This window comes from Lithobates pipiens, unplaced genomic scaffold (assembly GCF_037356315.1).
Source record: "Lithobates pipiens isolate NorthernLeopardFrog02 unplaced genomic scaffold, aLitPip1_a1.2 Scaffold_8, whole genome shotgun sequence".
In the NCBI taxonomy this organism is placed as follows: domain Eukaryota; kingdom Metazoa; phylum Chordata; class Amphibia; order Anura; family Ranidae; genus Lithobates; species Lithobates pipiens.
The window spans coordinates 173,878,992-173,897,540 of NW_027507903.1; the positions used below are offsets into that span (position 1 = coordinate 173,878,992).

Genomic DNA, 18,549 nt, shown 5'->3' on the forward strand with positions numbered 1-18,549 from the left:
GATGACGACTGATTCAAATCATTACTTCTCTGCGCTAGCCCTTCTGGGAGCTGCCAACCTAAATTTCACCTTGTGAAAATTAAATGTAATCTAAACCCAGAGAATGACAGTGTCCATATGTTTTCAAGATCAAAATAATCCCAGACACTAAGTCACTTTATGCTCTTGCATTCTTCACCTTTTTCTCAGGACTTCTGCAAGGTTGAAGCATGCTGCCAAGGTGAAGCACGTAAGAGCAATAAGTGACTTGAATAGTGTCTGGCATTATTTTGATCTTCAACTTGGAGAGATAGGAGTGCTTTCATTTTCTGGGTTTATAGTAAAACGTGACAGGTGTTCTAACCCTTCTCTACTGTATCCATAAACAGAAACCATATCTCCAGCTTTTAATGAGGTTTAAATAGTTTGGACCAATTCGTTTTCGATGGTACGGGGTTCTGGGAAATGCGTGAAAATTTATTCACTTATGGTGTTTTTTTCCTATCCATTCACAATTTGAATGTTCTGACGGACAAGCTTTGTCCTTGGAATAGGTCTGATTTACTGCCTCAAGGTCCCTTATTCCCCTTAGCTTCTTAATGGCTGGTTTTAACAGTATAGCTGTTAAAGCCCATGTCCTGTAGGGCCTCTCACCTGCAAGATCTCCCATTGCACATTTGCTTGGTGCGATTATAGACCTCTGAGCATCTGGGAATACTGTTCCTTGGCCTTTTTGACTGACTATCTGGACTTGACCCAAGTCTGGTCCTGACTACCCTCAAGGGACCGGTTTGTGCCCTCTTCTTCTTTTTTTTTTTTTTTTTTTTCCCCCTCCATTCTTTTCCAGAAACCTCTTGCTTCACAGTCCGAATCAAGACTTTGCTCAGGAAGTTGCACATATTCATCCGTCTTCTTTCAGAGACCTCACAAGTTTTCCTTTCTTGTAGCTATCATGTCTGTTAGGCTTGTTTCTGAGCTGACAGCCATTTCTTTTACCGGACAAGGTAATCTTAAAACTAAGATCTTCTTTTCTACCCTTGGTGGTTTCTTCATTCCACCTCAATGAAGCTTTTGTCCTACTGTCTCTTTCCGAAACGTTCCAGTGAAATTTCCCTGAACTGCTTTGGTGTTGTCAGGACTGTTGGGGTCTATATGCAAGACTTAGAACTTTTCCCGGGTTTACGCCCTTAGGTAACAAGTTCCTCATTTCCCATTCAGTTCTCAATCCACCAGATATATTGATGTCTCTTGGGCTATCCAGTATGAAGCTTCTGTATCTCAGATTTGCAAGTCTGCCATGTGGTCTTCTGTTCACACCATTCTCTAGGTTTTACCATGAGGATGTTCAGGCTTCAGCTGATGCAAGATTCGGGCACAAGTTGCTTCAAGCTGTCGGTTGAACCCCCAATTTTTGTTTAGGCTCTTAAGCTTGCTTTTGTTGGCCTGTTACATTGGCTGTCGGTTGAACACCCTATTTTTGTTTAGGCTCTTAAGCTTGCTTTTGTTGGCCTGTTACATAGTATGGTTGAAAAAAGACACAAGTCCATCTAGTTCAGCCAATAAAAAGGGATAAAATGTACAATCCTATATTCACGATCCTATACCCACAATTGATCCAGAGGAGGTTTGCCCTGTTGCCCGCCCCTCAGTTTATCACTTGGGTATGGCCCATGATTTGTCCTATGTTGTACACCCAAAATGAGGCGTATTTTACAGGCAAGTCCAAATTCTGTTATTAATTTTAAGTAAAGTGAGGGTTAAGACCTCTGTCAGTGGTGGAGGGGGAGTTTTATTTTTTCATGCTCTCTCTCTCCCTTTGGGGAGATTCCCCTTTGCTTCCAGTCCCTTAGTTGCAACGAGTAATGAGAGGAAATACCTGAAAGTCTGTAGGGTCCCCAGAACTAGTGTCCCTTTTTGGAGGTTGTACTCTCTTCCTGTTCTGATTCTCATTCAAAACTTTGGAATTTTACCTTACTTTTGGTGGTAATGGACACCGGGACAAATAGAGGTTGACTGCCTCTAATAGGGACAGAAACAACAATAAAAACCTGCCATATTGTAATTCCTTTCCAATCTATTAAAAAAACTAACTACATTTTTGCCTTCAGTTTTGGTTGGAGTTCTGTTGCAACATATAGCCTACTTTTTCTTTGTGCTAATGTTCTAATAGGACTGGATTGGTACTGTTGACCTAGATGTGTGTCCTGTCAACTATGCCAGCTACTGCTGTGTGGGCACCTGAAGGACCAATGGAACAGCACCAGTATTTATTGTGCCTTGAAAAAATTATGTATACCCCTTGAAATTTTCCATGTTGCAACCAAAAACTTTAATGTATTTTATTGCCATTTTATGTTAAAGACCAACACAAAGTGGCACATAATTGTGAAGTTGAAGGAAAATCATAAATGGTTTTCAATATTTATTCATTTATTTTTATTTTTTTACAAACATCTGAAGTGTCTGGTGTGTATTTGTATTCGCCCCCCTTTTACTCTGCTACCCCTAACTAAAATCTAGTGTAACCAATGGCCTTCAGAAGTCGCCTAATTGGTCAATAGTCCACCTGTGTGTAATTTAATCTTCGTATAAATACAGCTTTTCTGTGAAGGTTTGTTCGAGGAACCTTAAGTGAACAAACAGCATCACAAAGGCCAAGGAACACACCAGACAGATCAGGGATAAAGTTGTGGAGAAGTTTACGTTATAAAAAAATCCCAAGCTTTGAACATCTCAGGGAGCACTGAGTATGGCATAACGGCAAACCTACCAAGACATGGCCATCCACCTAAACACCTGGACAAGGAGAGCATTAATCAGAGAAGCAGCCAAGAGGACCATGGTAACTCTGGAGGGGCTGCAGAGATCCACAGCTCAGGTTGGAAAATCTGTTCAAAAGACAACTATTAGTCGTGCACTTCACAAATCTGGCCTTTATGGAAGAGTGGCAAGAAGAAAGCCATTGTTGAAAGAAAACCACAAGTCCCGTTTGCAAGAAGCCATGAGGGACACGGCACATGTGGAAAAAGGTGCTCTGTTCAGATGAGTCCAAAATTGAACTTTTTGGCCTAAAAGAAATACGCTATGTGTGGGAGAAAACTAACACTGCACATCACCCTGAACACGAACCAAGGTGATAGATTGAACAGTGCTCCGTGAGATGTTTAAAGCTTGGGATAATTTTAAATTTTTTTTAATAGATAGATATCTATCTATCTATCTATCTATCTCTCTCTAACCCTGCTTTAAACTTCTCCAAAACTTCATCCCTGACCTGTCTGGTGTGTGCCTTGGTCTTTATGATGATGTTGTTTGTTCAGTGAGGTTCTCAAAAAAAAATCTCTGAGGACTTCACAGAACAGCTGTATTTATACTGAGATTAAATTACACACAGGTGGACTCTTACTCTTTACTAATTAGGTGACTTCTGAAGGCAATTGGTTCCACTAGATTTTAGTTGGAGGTAAGGGGGGCCTGAATACAAATGCACGCCACACTTTTTTCAGATATTTGTAAAAAAAAAAAAAAATTTTAAAATGTATAATTTTCCTTCCACTTCAATTATGTGCCACTTTGTGTTCGCCTATCACCTAAAATCTATTTGTTTTTGGTTGTACCACAGCGAAATGTGGAAAATTTCAAAGGGCATGAATACTTTCAACACATTGTAGGTTAGCGATTGTGTATACAAGAGAATGATGCATAGGAGATCAGTAGTCCACAGAAACATCTGAAGATGGCAACATTCAAACCTCTTTTGATGCCTGTATCTGGGGATTATGTCAGTTTAATATGCTTGCATTCATGCTAAGTTTGCCTTAATTATGCTACATATTCCATCGCTCCAATTGTGTTTTTTTTTTTTTTCCTCTTTCCTTTAGACCTGAATCTGTAGAAGCAAGCCCTGTTGTAGTTGAAAAGTCAAATAGTTATCCACATCATTTATATACCAGCAGTTCTCACCATTCACACAGTTATATTGGCTTGCCTTATGCGGTAAGTATTAATATCATACCAATTTAGAATTGTGTGCATGCGACTCTGAAATCAAAATTTGACGCATCCTGGTTGCCATGGTATGTGGAAATAGTCTCCTGGCAGCCAGTTCTGATGTCTTGGCTATAAGCTCCTCCCACTGAGATCTACTTCTCAGGTGACCACTGCATGCAGCTAGGACGTGGGACCCAGCTTCCCCTGTGCTTTGTGTAATGTGACATATATTTACTTCCTGTTAATTGATTGGACACAAGGAAAGCTGTGTCTTGTTTTGCTGGTAGTATACCAGGTTTTTTTTTTTTTTTTTTTTTTTTGCCTTTAGGTTTTTATGTGGGAGAGCTTTGTGATTACCATGATGCCCAGCCGCTAACTGTAAGGCTTAATGACAGTAGACCCTACTCCAACAATGAAAACTAGAACAATTATAGGTGAAGTGCATATAGTGATGAATTGTGGATGATGGTACCATATATATGACTGTTGAAAAGGGGAAAGAAACTGTACATGTGCACTCCAATGCAGGTCATACACGGAGCAAATTTCTTTTCACAGATTGCAGGAAAGAAATTTGATTCCCCCATCAACAGACAGTGTTGACAGGTGAATCCCTCCCACTGAGCTGCTGTTTTCTCCCGGCGGGGACAGTGATTAGCTGCTAGTGATAATTGCATGCAAAAATCCGGTAGGTGGGTTGTACCCATGTTGATTGATCAACTTGGTACATTCAGTCTGCCCATACGTGGTTCGAAAAGTCTGTCTGACCTGCGGCTGCTAAAGTGCAATTGTATTGGAGCCCCATGGATCATAGGTCCCAGCTGATATTACGGCCTGGTCCTCCTGGGTATCAAGCTCCACCCCCCTTGCCCTTCATTTGTCTAATTCTAGACCTACATTTAGAGAGTAGGATTTAGTATTAAGAAGTAAGGGTTAAAGAGTCACTGTTTCCACTTATGTGTGTGCCACTGTGACCTCCAACACACTTCTGCTTGCACAAAATATTGAGCAGGTCTGCACCGATTCATGTTTCTGTAGTCAGACCATTCTACAAACGGGCACACTTTTTTTTTGAGATCCAGGTTATAAATAGGAAATTGAAAATTTAACTGAATTGACATTTTCATATTTTGTTGAAATTTAATAGGACCACAACTATGGTGCTCGCCCTCCACCAACGCCTCCTGCATCTCCACCTCCTGTTCTTGTTAAGAATGAAGTGAACCTATTTACTACTCCTCACTTTGATGAGACTTCCAGTGCTACAACCATCAGCACATCAGAAGATGGAAGTTATGGGTCAGATGTCACCCGATGTATTTGTGGTTTCACCCATGATGACGGTTATATGATTTGTTGTGACAAATGCAGGTATGTGAGAACTGTAGGCAGTATATATGTTAGATTTTTGTTTCAACATGAAGTGATTTTATGTAATCTATTTTTATAATGCAGCTCCCGGTTTGAGAGGTAGGCACGTCACTTTTTTCCTTATGGAATTGAAAGGAAGATTTATTCCTTGCACCATCTCGTAGCCATGTCCTGTTACTGTAATTGTAACAGCCTATTGTTGCTGCCTACTGGTGCAAATTGTGGGATTCTGTAAACCTTTTAGGAGTATTTTGACAAAATTGACTTGCATACAGTGGTGATACTAGCCTGGTAACTATTACTTAACCAATTGACGCTCATGCTCTAGTGGAAAGACGGCTACAGCGACGTCATCCTGTTCTCTTGCCGCTCTCTGTGGTCACCAAGTCCTTCGGACTTGGCTGATCACAGCTGGTGTCCTGTCGAGAAATGTCCCCCATCGGATAGTGTCCGCCCTGTACGGAGCAGCCAATTACAGCAGTACAGAGGACAAAGACACCGAAAGGCTCCGGAGATTAACAGCTGTTCATCAGCTCTATAAGTGCCTGCGCACTTACTACATTCTGTCAGATGCTCACGCACACTCCTGATGCTCGTACAACTCTGCAAGGGGCGGTGTGCCTACACAATGGCCAGAGATGGGGCGGTGATAAGGGCGGGTAGTTCAGTCCAGCAAACCCGCCTATTATTAACATTGCTAAACCCACCCTTCAAACACGCCCCGCAAAGATAGGCCCATTTGACAAATCCACCCCACAAGCATCGGGAGTGTGTGGCAGAATGTAGTATTAAGTGTGCAGGAAACGTGTACAGCTGATGAACAGCTGTTCATCTTCGGAGACTTTCGGCACCTTCTTTGTCCTCCGTACTGCGCAAGAGCTGTGCCTGCATAGTACAGGGCGGACACTATCCGATGGGGGGGGGGAACCTTTCTCGTCAGAACAACGGTAAAGGGCCAATCACAGCAGGCCCTTTACCATGTGATCTGCTGTCAGCCAATGATGGGACTTGTAGTTTGGCAACAGCTGGAGGGCCGCCAGTTTGAGACCCCTGGTTTAGACCCATAATGGAGGTATATCTCTCTATGGTATAGAAGTGGGTCCAGCAGGCTCAAATCCGAGAGAATTTCAATGGGGGATCTCGTGCAATGCGGATTAGTTCCTCCCTCCATTTCTGCTATTCTTCCCACGCGTGTAAGCCATTCGGATATAGTTGGGGCGTTGGGTGAACCCCAGTGAACTGGGATGCAAAGTTTAGCTGCATTGAACATATGTATTCCCAAAGATTTCCTGTATGAATGGGCTGATGTGGAGGAGTGGTGAAGAATAAGCCTAGCTGGAGTGTACTCCAGAGAGTATGTGGTAACTTGAGATGATGTCGTGTAACTGTATCCAGAAAGTCTGAAGTAGTGGGCAAGACCACCAAACATGTAGGAGTGTATCTGTTTCAGTTGAGCATCTCCAACATTTGTCTGATGTATCGGGATTAAATTTGTGAAGCAATTCCGGTATTTGGTACAAGTGCGAGAGGTTTTTGTAGTTATTCTCTTGTGTCATGACGTAGCCTTTATATGCTACTGTGAAAATGTTCTCCCAGTTTTACTCAGGTTTATTTGTAATTCGCTTTCCCATCCTTAATGGAGACTGATGCAAAGAGCATGGAATGAATGTTGGAGATCATGTGTTGCTGCGGGGTAGATTGGGAGCAGAGGATTTCGAATTGGGTTAGGTCTCGAGATACGGATGAGCCTCGGTTCGTTGTTTTAAGGAAGTGGTGGATCTGGAAATAAGTCCAGTATGGGAAGTTGTCGTTATCCGAGTTTATTGGGAGTGAATTGCCACCCTGAAAGAAGTGATGGGCTAGGATGTACTTAAGTGGCCATATGCTCAACAGGAAGTTGTTGGATATCCCAGGGGCAAAGGCTGGGTTGAGTCTAATAGGTGTCAGGGTCCCCAGATTAGAGGATAGTTGGAATTTCTTGCAGGCCTCACTAAAGCTGCTCAAGGTGACTTCTATAAGGGGATGATCTTTTAAGAATGAAAAATTTGGGTACAGTGTTGCTTGACTGCGCATATTGTCATTCAAAGTGTGATGGCGCTGAAAACTGAAAATTGGCCTGGTCAGGAAGGGGGTATGGGTGCCCAGTAAGAAAGTGGTTATCAGCGTAATTGGGTCCTAAATAAATCTTGGACCAAGGCAATCTGTAAGGAGTGTATTGAGAGGTTAGTGAGGGAGCAGTCAGTGGAACAATTTACGGACCTAGCAGTGTCCGTCAAGGAGCTTTCTAGCACCTTCCAGTCTTTTAAAACACTGTTCTCTAGCTTACAGATACCGCAGCCCCAGGTTAATCCTCCACCAGCGCAGCAGAGCATTTCACCAAGCCTAGTGGATGCTCCCTCCATGAGCAGAGAGGGGCCAGGGGGCTCAAGAGGAAATTGATGAAGAGCCAGACAGCGACTCTTCAGACTCTCCAGGGGATGGAAAGGGGATGGATGGGGAATCTACAAGAACCTCTTGCGACAAACTTTCCCTAGAGGAAGTGGAGGAGCTCTTAGGAGCTATTCATACCACTTTAGCAATCAAGGAGGAAAAGAGGAAGTTGTCGCTCCACAACCAGATTTACAAGGGCCTTGGGGAGCACAAAGTATTTCCGGTGCAGGACGTCTTGGTTGATGCCACCAAAAGGGAGTGGTTCTCCACCTTGAAGGACCTGGCTGTGGAACCTCCCTGGATTTTGCCTATCCAGGAGGATCTTTTTTCTCAGGGGCCAATCTGTTGTCCCCGGGTGGAGCCTCACAGCCTGGCTACTGAGGAGAAAATGCTGAGGGGAAGGGGTTTCTCAGATCATTTAGTGGCGACTCTCCTAGGTTGCAGAAAAAAGGAGACGCATGTGATCTACCTAAAAGGTGTGAAGACTCTTCAATAGCTGGTGCACAGAAAGCTACTTCAACGTACGCAGCTCAGTAGCAGTGTCGGAATTTTGAAAGGACAGGTATCCACCTGGAAAAGCTGCTAGCAATGGATCCATGGATAGCCAGGTTTTTTAAAGCCTTAAGCGGACAGAGACCAGTTAGAACCCCCTCCCCGTGTGGGATCTCTCTTTTAGTATTACAGGCCCTTACTGGGGAACGATTTGATCCGCTGGGGTCCTGTGCGTTAAAATTGGTCACCCTCAAGACTGTTTTTGGTGGCAATCGCTACGGCAAGGAGGGTTAGTGAACTCTAAGCCCTCTCCATTAGGGAACCTTTTTTCAGATTTTCCCGGACCATGTTTTTTTTTTTTAATTTTATTTATTTTTTTTTTTTTTTTTTTGATCCAGCCTTTTTTTGCCAAAGTTTTTATAGAGGCCAGGAAATTTTGTGATGGCACAGGAACATATTTTTCATAAATTGGACGTTAGAAGGTGCATCCTTCAGTACTTACTAAACTGTTTAGGAAATCTGATTCCTTTTTTGTTATTTTCAGGGACTAGGAAAGGGTCCAGATGTACAATAACCAGATGGTTGAGGTTAGCCATTATTCAGGCCTATGTGGTCGGGGGATTGGAGCCCCCAGAGGGTGTTAAAGCACATTCCACCAGGGCAATGGCGACTTCTCAGAGTGGGCTGGTGCTTCTCTGGAACAGATCTGTAGAGCTGCAACCTAATCCATCTTTGCCACCTTTGTAAAGCACTAAAGGTTGGACCTGCTATCGGCCAAAGACCAGGCCTTTGGGCGTAAAGTGCTGCAGGCAGTAGTCCCACCCTAGGTTAGGTGCTCGCTTATCCTCTATGCTGGCTGTCCTGAAAGACGAACAGGGGAAAAACAGTTACGCTTACCGGTAACATCCTTTTCCAGGAGTCTTTCAGGACAGCACCGGTACCCACCCAAATTGTTGGCTATTCCAGAGAGCTCACCACATGACTGATAAGATAAAGGTTAGTATGACATATTCTTGTCTCCTCAGCTGGCCGGAAGTACTTTTGAACTGAGGGGCCGGCAGGGCGGTGAGCCTTAAATCTTGCAGTATAAGGTGGTGTTTCCTGAGATGGCAGCGGCCAAGGTCTCTCTATGGTGTCTGTTTTGAAAGACTCCTGGTAAAGGATTGTAACTCACTCGTTTTTCCTGTTTCCTTCTGGAATGCTGAGTGGTTAGCTCCTCTTGCCTAGTGGCACTGTGGTCCTAGGTGGAATCAAACCACAGAACCAATATTAGTTTGTTTCCTTGCCACATGCCATACACACACTTTTATAATTTAGCTATACTTTTTTTTTTATAATTTAGCTGATAAAAATGATCCTAAAGCTGTCCTTACACTTGGCATTTTTGTTATTTCAAGCAGATGCCAAAAATGTCCAAGCAGATCAAGACCATTTACCTCCAAAAGTTCCAGACTATTTATTGTTTTAGGAAAGTCTGTTGGTATGTGATCTTTGATGTGTGATTGAAACTTTTTTTGAAATGGCTATAAAATTGCCCATGTATGATTAGCCTGAATTCTATATTGTTAGTTCCAACACTGTGCTGAATAGAAAGAGGGTTAATTGCAAAGCATACAACTGTACACTGTAAAACTGAAATGTTTAAGGTACAAATAAATCCAGGAGCAAACATGTAATATATATTGTAGTTTACCATTCCTTTAGAGGTAGTGAATACATTTGTTTTTTTGTTTTGTCTTTTAGTCCAAATACATTTTATTGATATTGTGCTAAGACAGACAACTCCTTTTGGGGAGTCAAAGTGACAAAATCATGCCTAACGATCAGAAAACGTGTGTGTGTGTGTGTGTGTACACATGTGCATCCAAAAATACCGGCATATACTGTACGCATATGTGCCAAGTGATAAAGAAAATATCATGTAGTGATAAGGTGCAAAGGGGTTCATTTGTAAAAATATCAAATTCTACATGATTAGTAGATGCTTTTGCACTATTTTATACATGTAACTGGAATAATACACATGAAAACAAACCATTCAATATAATGTGAAATTGGTCATTAATGCACTGATGTCTTTTAACCACTTGCTTACTGGGCACTTAAACCCCCCTCAGTCCCAGACCAATTTTCAGCTTTCAGCGCTGATGCACTTTGAGTGACAATTGCGCGGGCATACAACACTGTACCCAAATGAAATTTTTATCATTTTTTTCCCACAAATAGAGCTTTCTTTTGGTGGTATTTAGTTACAGCTCGGAGTTTTATTTTTTGCTAAACAAACAAAAAAAGATGCAAAAAAAAAAAAAAAAAAAATCATGTTTTAATAGTTTGTTATAAAATTTTGCAAACGGGTCATTTTTCTCCTTCATTGAAGTGCGCTGATTAGGCTGCATTGGTGGGCACTGATGGGCTGCATTGGTGGGCACTGATGGGCTGCATTGGTGGGCACTGATGGGCTGCATTGGTGGGCACTGATGGGCTGCACTGGTGGGCACTGATAGGCATAGTTAAGGCGGCACTAATAGGCACAGATAAGGCGGCACCGATGGGCACAGATAAGGCGGCACTGATGGGCAAAGATGGGCACAGATAAGATGGCACGGATGGGTGGCACGGATAAGTGGCACGGATGGGTGGCACGGATGGGCACTGATAGGTACCACAGATAGATGGGACTGATGGGCACTGATAGGTGGCTCTGATAGGTGGCACTGCTGGGCACTGATGGGCGGCACTGCTGGGCACTGATGGGCGGCACTGGGGTGCAGCACCTTTGAGGCAGATTGGGTGGCACTGTGGGGTGGCACTGTGGGGTGGCACTATGGGCACTGACGGGGGGCACTTACTTTTTCTTTTATTTTACTTCAGGATGGCACTGCGGGAGGCAGGTGGGCACAGGCAGGTGGCAGGTGGTCCCTTTTATTGATGGCCGTGATCGGGACTGATGTCCCGATCACGGCCGCCGGTGATCGGCTTTTTTTTTCTCTCCTCGCGCTGTCAGCGCGAGGAGGAATAATAGCCGATTACCGGCTCCGTTCTATCACATGATCAGCTGTCATTGGCTGACAGCTGATCACGTGATAAGGGGTCGGGATCGACCCCTTACACGGATCGGTGATCAGGCGAGTCTCACGAACTCGCCGATCACAGAGCGCGCCGCGCGCGCCCCTCAGGGGGCACGCAGGCCGCTCGTAACCAGGACTACGTCAATAGACGTAGTCCCGGAAATGTAGGTCCGCGCTAATGCCGTCATTTGGCAATAGCGCGGATCTGAAGTGGTTAAAAACAAAAAAACAAAAAAAAACAGACCAAAAGAAGCCTTTTAAAAAGCTACAAAACCTGAATATGACAACCATCGAAAAAAATAAAAAATAAATTGTATGTATGTGTGAATCTCTATCTAGATGCACAAAAAATATGTACTTAAAATGTTAAACTGATAAACTAATAATGCTGCAAATGGAAGCTATATTAAAAAAAAAACAAAAAAAACAGGAAGGCATGCAAACAAATACATAAACTGTAAGTGGACAAGACTATGCTACGATTTTTGAAGACCCTCAGACATTTCAAAAACCGTAATTTGGAATGCGAGTAAGATATGAAAGTGGCTTGTGCTGCATACCTTCAGTTAAAAATGAGAGCCTTGAATGGACTCAAAGTAAGGCTTTCCTGTTTGAATTGGTGTCAAAGGAAAAACGTATGGACATTTTATGTGAGAACAGATGTGTACATTCAAGTGTATTGAAAGGAGAATCTCTACCTCTGCAGGCAAGCTGGTTGCTGGATTAGAAGAATTTCTGGCCAGCAGTATCTGCATGAGCAGTCAAAAGAAGTCAGTCATGTTTGAGACCCAAATTTAAATAGAAAAGGGGAGGATATAAACTGTTGAAGTACATACTGGAGGGTGGCCTTGTCTGTTATGAGCAGCCTAACCTGAGCCAGTGGGCTCTCCAAATGTTTTTTGCCCTCTCACTACCTTGTATAAACTCATGCCAAAGTCCCAACACTTCTTTTGATGCCCTTTTTTATTTATTTATTTTATTTCTATGGCGATGGTCACAACAGTTTAGTCTGGTGACTAGGCTCAACAGTATTTTGAGGAAGCAATGTTTTGTGTGGCAACCATGGGGACAGGAAGTGTTACTGATGGGATCACCAGGTGAAAATTCAGGAAAAGGAAAACTAGTGCGGTGATCTCATTGAATATCGGATGAGCTGCAGTATACTACACACTTGTGTTTTAAGGTTTAGAAACTGCAAGAAGTTCCTTCCTGATGCTCCTGCTAGCTTTGAAAGTATTAATGAGACATGGATTTCTATATGATGACCTTTTAATCATGGTTTCCCCTTAATATCTTTCAGTGTATGGCAACATATAGATTGCATGGGCATTGATAGACAAAACATACCAGATATCTATTTGTGTGAGCGCTGTCAGCCTCGGTAAGTGATGCATTATGCCTTTTTTAGTTTTTTTTTTCTCTTTGCACTTTTATGGATGTTTATAAAGAATATGTAGTGTTTAATATATTTTTTGAATTTCTGCTGTTCAAAAAAGTAACACATCTATGTTGTTAATTACTTGATGCCTATTTTGCTTTATATTTTATTGCCATTACCATGCACTGCCACCAGAGAACAACCTAAAATCTTCTACCCCCTGCCCTGCATAGGCATACCACATGAAGCCCCGGAGCAAAAATTGCAATTTTTGCTTTTTTTGTTTTACCTAAAACACTTGGACGCTGACCTTTATTATTGATGCTGAGCTTAACACTAACCTAGACCAAGCCCTGTTCCAATTACTTTAGATTTATTATTTAACGGGCTGTTATTATGGGTTTCTCTTCATTCAGAGGGGAAAGCTGTGCAGAGGAGGTGTCTAAAACATGTGATCACTGATTTGGCTATTACAGGGATCACATGATTAGCAGCTTGTCCTTCCCACTCATGCTGGTTAGTCCAGGGTTACTAAACTGACAACGGTAAAATCAAGCCTGTATATGCAATAAAACATGCTTGTTATACCGTGGAATCTAAGGAGTTCATCCTCCCCATTGTGTCAAAAGGCTGTTTGATTGTCTTTTATGATCCTGCCTTTCTTCCACTTCATCATTGAGGGCCCTCTGCACATGCTCAGGTTGGTGTTTATTGCTAGAGATTTTTATTTTATTTTTTTCTTGGGAGAGTGCATGTGATCAGCAAAGGGTCAGTAGGCACTGTCCAGACAGAGGGTAAGAGGTCTTGTAGACTTATAGGACAATCAGAGGTGAATGAAAACTTCTCCTACAAGCTTTAACCAGACACTGATGGAAGTCACAAGACTGCTATGTACTGCTAATGAGACTGTGTTTAGCAGTTTATATTTACTAAAATAATTGCATTTTAATGTTCTACTGTGGGAGACCAGTTGTAGTGAATGCAGGGTCCTGGGTTTAGTAACACTAAGTAGGTCCCCTTTTCGCCACCAAAACAGCTTTGATCCATCAAGGCATGGATGCCTCTAGACCTGTGAAGGTATGCTGTGGTATCTGGCACGAAGCTGTCAGTAGCAGATCCTTTAAGTCCTGTAAGTGGCAAGGAGGGGGCCTTCATGGATCGGAATTGTTTTTCCTGCACACCCTGTGGTTGCTTGATTTGAATAGGATCTGGAGAAATTGGCGGACAAGTCAACTGCACAAACGCATTGTGTTCCTTTTTAAACCATTCTTGAACCATTTTTGCAGTGTGGTGGGGCACATTATCTGGCAGAAAGAAGTCACTGCCATCAGGGAATTCCATTTCCGTGAAGGGGTGTACTTGGCCAGCAACAATGTTTAAGAAGGTGGTACATGTTGTGTAACAACCAAATGACTGGTAGGACCCAAGTTCCCAGCAAAAGATTTCCCAAAGCATCACACTGCCTCTGCTGGCTTGCCAGATTTTCCCCAGTTAAGTGATGCACATGCACCCTGTCATCAACATTGGTGCAAAAGAAAAAGTGATTCATCAGACCAGGCCACCTTCTTTCGTTGCTTCTTGGTCCGGTTCTGTTCACGTACTTATTGTAGGTGCTCTTGGCTGTAGCCACGGGTCAGTTTAGGAACCTTGACAGGCAGCCACATACACAATACACAACTGTAATGTCCATTTTCTTTCCTGCTTTCAACACATCAACTTCAGGGACAGCATGTTTACTTGCCACATAATCTCGCCAACTTTCAAGATGCCATTGTAACAGGATAATCCGTGTTCTTCACGTAACCTGTCAGAGGCCCCTTCTAGCGGCAGAAGAAAGGGTTAAATGCGTCCATGTAGCGCCGCTGCAAAAGCGCTTTGAAGGGGCTTCGGCAAGGGTGCCCATTCATTTCAATGGGCAGGGTTTTTTTTTTTTTTTTTTTTTTAACGTCCTGCCAGCGTAGCGCCCCAGTGTGAAAGCACTCGGGTGTTCACATTGGGGTGGCAGGGGAGGCGTTTTTCTGGAGCTTTATGCCAGATTCTGTTTTTTGGCCCTTTAGCACCTGAAAAACACCTCCGTGTGAAAGGGGTCTTGCTGTTCTGGTGACAGCTGAAATTTTGTGACTGTCTTCCATTTTTAGTGATGCTGGTCACCAGGACAAATTGAGAGGGCACATAGCAGTAAAAACCGGAACTGCCAAATTGTGAGACTGTCCAGCAATATTTGCAATCTTAATCTATAAAACATTTTAAATAAAGTATATTTTATTTAAAAAAAGGGTTTGCTGAATGGGAACACCTAAACCTATTAGGATTTACTCAGATATGACTGCAAAAGTGAAAATGTACGGAGGCTTAATACACCTACCGACTTGGCAATTTGTAGCATTTTGTCACTGCACCTCTGAAGAATCTCTGATTGGCTGCATTAGTTCATAAGAAAATAAAAAATTTGAATAACGAAATATGGTGCGTCCGGAAAGTATTCATGGCGCTTCACATTTTTTTTTGTTACAACCTTATTCCAAAGTGGGTAAAATTCATTATTTTCCTCAAAATTCTACAAACAATACCCCATAATGACAACGTGAAAGAAGTTTGTTTAAAATCTTTGCAAAATTGTTAATAATAAAAAGGTATTCACAGCTTTTGCTTAATACTTGTTGAAGCATCTTTGGCACCTCAAGTCTTTGTGTATGATGCTACACGCTTGGCACACCTATTTTTGGGCAGTTTCTCCCATACTTATTTGAAGGACCTTTCAAGCTCCATCAGGTTGGATGGGGAACGTTGATGCGCAGCCATTTTCAGATCTCTCCAGAGATGTTCAATCGGGTTCAAGTCTGGGCTCTGGCTGGGCCACTGCAGGACATTCACAGAGTTGTCCCCTAGCCACTCCTTTTGTTATCTTGGCCGTGTGCTTAAGGTCATTATCCTGTTGGAAGATGAACCTTCATCCCAATCTGAGGTCCAGAGCGCTCTGGAGCAGGTTTTTATCAAGTATATATCTGTACACTGCTACATTCATCTTCTCCTCCATCCTGACTAGTCTCCCAGTTCCTGATGCTGAAAAACATCCCCACAGCATGATGCTGCCACCACCATGCTTCACTGTAGGGATGGTGTTGGCCAGATGAGCGGTGCCTGGTTTCCTCCAGAGATGACGATTGCCATTCAGGCCAGAGTTCAATCTTTGTTTCATCAGACCAGAACATTTTGATTCTCATGGTCTGAATCCTTCAGGGGCCTTTTGGCAAACTCCAGGTAGGCTGTTGGGCCTTTTACCGAGGAGTGGCATCCATCTGGCCACTCTACCATACAGGCCTAATTGGTGGAGTGCTGCTCCTGGTGGAGCCAAACTTCTTCCGTTTACGGATGATGGAGGCCACTGTGCTCATTGGGACCTTCAATGATGTGGAATTTTTTTTCTGTACCCTTCCGCAGATCCTTAGACTTTATGGCTTTGTGCTCTGACATGCGCTGTTAACTGTGGGACCTTATGAAGACAGGTGTGCCTTTCCAAATCATGTCAAAACAACTGAATATACCATAGGTGGACTCCAATCAAGTTGTAGAAACATCTCAAGGATGATCAGTGGAAACAGGATGCCCCTGAGCTCAATTTTGAGTGTCATGGCAAAGGCTGTCAAAACGTATCTACGTGTGATATTATTAATAATAAAAAAAAAAAAATGTATAATATAAAAAAAAAAAAAATATATATATATATATATATATATATATATATATATATATATATATATATATATATATATATATATATATATATATATATATATATATATATATATATATATTATAATATAATATAATATAATATTATATATATATACATTTTTTTTTTTTGGGTAATAAATCTGAAAAGATTTCAAACACACTGCTTTCACATTGTCATCATGGGGTATTGTTTGTAGAATTTTGAGGAAAATAATGAATTTAATCCATTTGGTTATTTCCATTTTGGAATAAAACTGTAGCATAACAAAATGTCAAAAGTGAAGTGCTGTGAATACTTTCTGGATGCACTGTAGTTAGTTTTCCATTACAAGGAAGAAATACTGTATATCGGGAGAGAAATATGGGGGCAGCTATTTGTGATTCATGCATCCTGAATGTACTAGATGTGTGGCTGTCGTGTGAATCCTCTGGTGCTGCGTTTCAGTCCGTGGCCTTTTTAACAAGTACACAGATGAGGACCTCTAAATTGTTGATTTGATGAGCTTGTTCTTCAGAAAGTATTGAAACCAATTGGTCGGCATAACAATTCTAACAATTTTTTTTTCAGTGTTCTGGACAGGGAGAGAGCTGTATTACTTCAACAAAGAAAGCGAGAACATTTGTCAGGTGAGTTAAGCAGGTATACCAAACACCTGTCTGTCTGTCTTACATATAGTTTTGTGTGCCCTTTTTCTGGTAAGGAATTAAATGTCACTTTGCTTCAGCAGTTTCCCTAAGCAAACTATTGATTTAGATTGCCAAACTGGAAAGGTCTGCAGCATTTTGGTAGACCCCTTCTTGACACTGACTTGATGCAAACTTGCATGTTATAAATCAATATTGTTTTTCTCCATTGAGGTACACAAGAATTGATACTTTGTGGTTATACTGCTGCCTACAGGTGGATAGGATAAAAATCTCTGGGTCAGTCCAGGATAACTACCAGCACGCCTCAGTTTTTGCGCTCCTCAAAGGACTGATGTCTTCTGGGCTCCACTGGGAAAAATGTTAATCTAATTTCTTTGCTATTTTTTTTTTTCTTGTTCCATTCCTCTTCCTATTTTCTTTAATCAAGGTTATTCGCTGCATTTCTTCTTGGTAAATGCAGTTGCAGCTATTTTGAGTGGACCTTTCTACAGCCTTATACTCGAGTGCTGATATCATACCCTGCTGGATTGGATGTTGCAAGGCTATCTGAAAGTGACCTTTGGGCACTGGGTTCTGAAATTAGGTGCGTTCCAGACCTCATTCTTGTAAGAAGTTGGCCGCCATGTAGCCCTTTCTAGGTTCAGAACCATAGGCATTGCCTCAGTGCTTGCCATTTTTCTGAATATTTGCTCTTTGTGGCCCATTGAGCTGAGCTTCAGGAGCTACACCCTTTTTCATTTTTGGACTGCTGATTGCTTTTATACCTTACGCTTTCCTTTTTGGTTTTACCACATAAAGGATTAAAGCATAGGTTTACCTTTTTTGTAACATTTTTCACCCTATATTCGGGGTCATCTCCCCCGAAGTTGCAAATGCAGCTTTTCAGATTGATTGAACCTCTGTCCCAACTTGTGAGACTCTCTAAGATGCTCTTATACTCCAGTCATTTTACTGACCTTTTGCCAATTAAACAAATTATTTGCAAAATATTCTTCCTGCTCTTCCTTTTTAGTACCACTTACTTTTCCAGCTTTTTTTTCCCATCTCAACTTTTTTTGAGACCTGTTCCTGCTTGTTTCATTTTAATTAGTTAGAATTATTCATTTTCTCAGTTTGTGAAATGACCCAATGGAAACACCCGCACCTAAAAAAGATGACCTTTTGATTGTAAGTCCATTGCTTTGCAGGCTGTACAAAAAAATAAAACAATAAATGAACTTTTTTTTTAAATTATATTTTCCTGCAAAATCCCATGGTTTTTATAGTTTTTATATATATATATATATATATATATATATATATATATATATATATATATATATATATATATAATATATATTTTTTTTTTTTTTTTGTAAAAAAGGTGAACAACTCCTTTACCTCTGAGTGAAGTGTTGCAAAAACATTCAATGCTCTTTCCTGCCATTCAGCATCTAGGAAGCATTGCCCATTTCTGCT

At 41.8% G+C, this 18,549-nt stretch overlaps 1 protein-coding gene across 7 annotated transcripts in view; it reads left to right on the top strand.

Moving 5' to 3' along the window:
• Positions 1-18,549, top strand: part of KMT2E (lysine methyltransferase 2E (inactive)) — a 136,400-nt gene that overhangs the window by 30,494 nt on the left and 87,357 nt on the right. For all 7 annotated transcript variants that reach the window (XM_077470680.1, XM_077470678.1, XM_077470681.1 and 4 more), the window contains exons 3-6: positions 3,861-3,975; positions 5,117-5,340; positions 12,631-12,711; positions 17,012-17,070. In XM_077470680.1, coding sequence (XP_077326806.1) covers positions 3,861-3,975; positions 5,117-5,340; positions 12,631-12,711; positions 17,012-17,070 — 479 coding nt within the window. The remainder of the gene's footprint in view (positions 1-3,860; positions 3,976-5,116; positions 5,341-12,630; positions 12,712-17,011; positions 17,071-18,549) is intronic.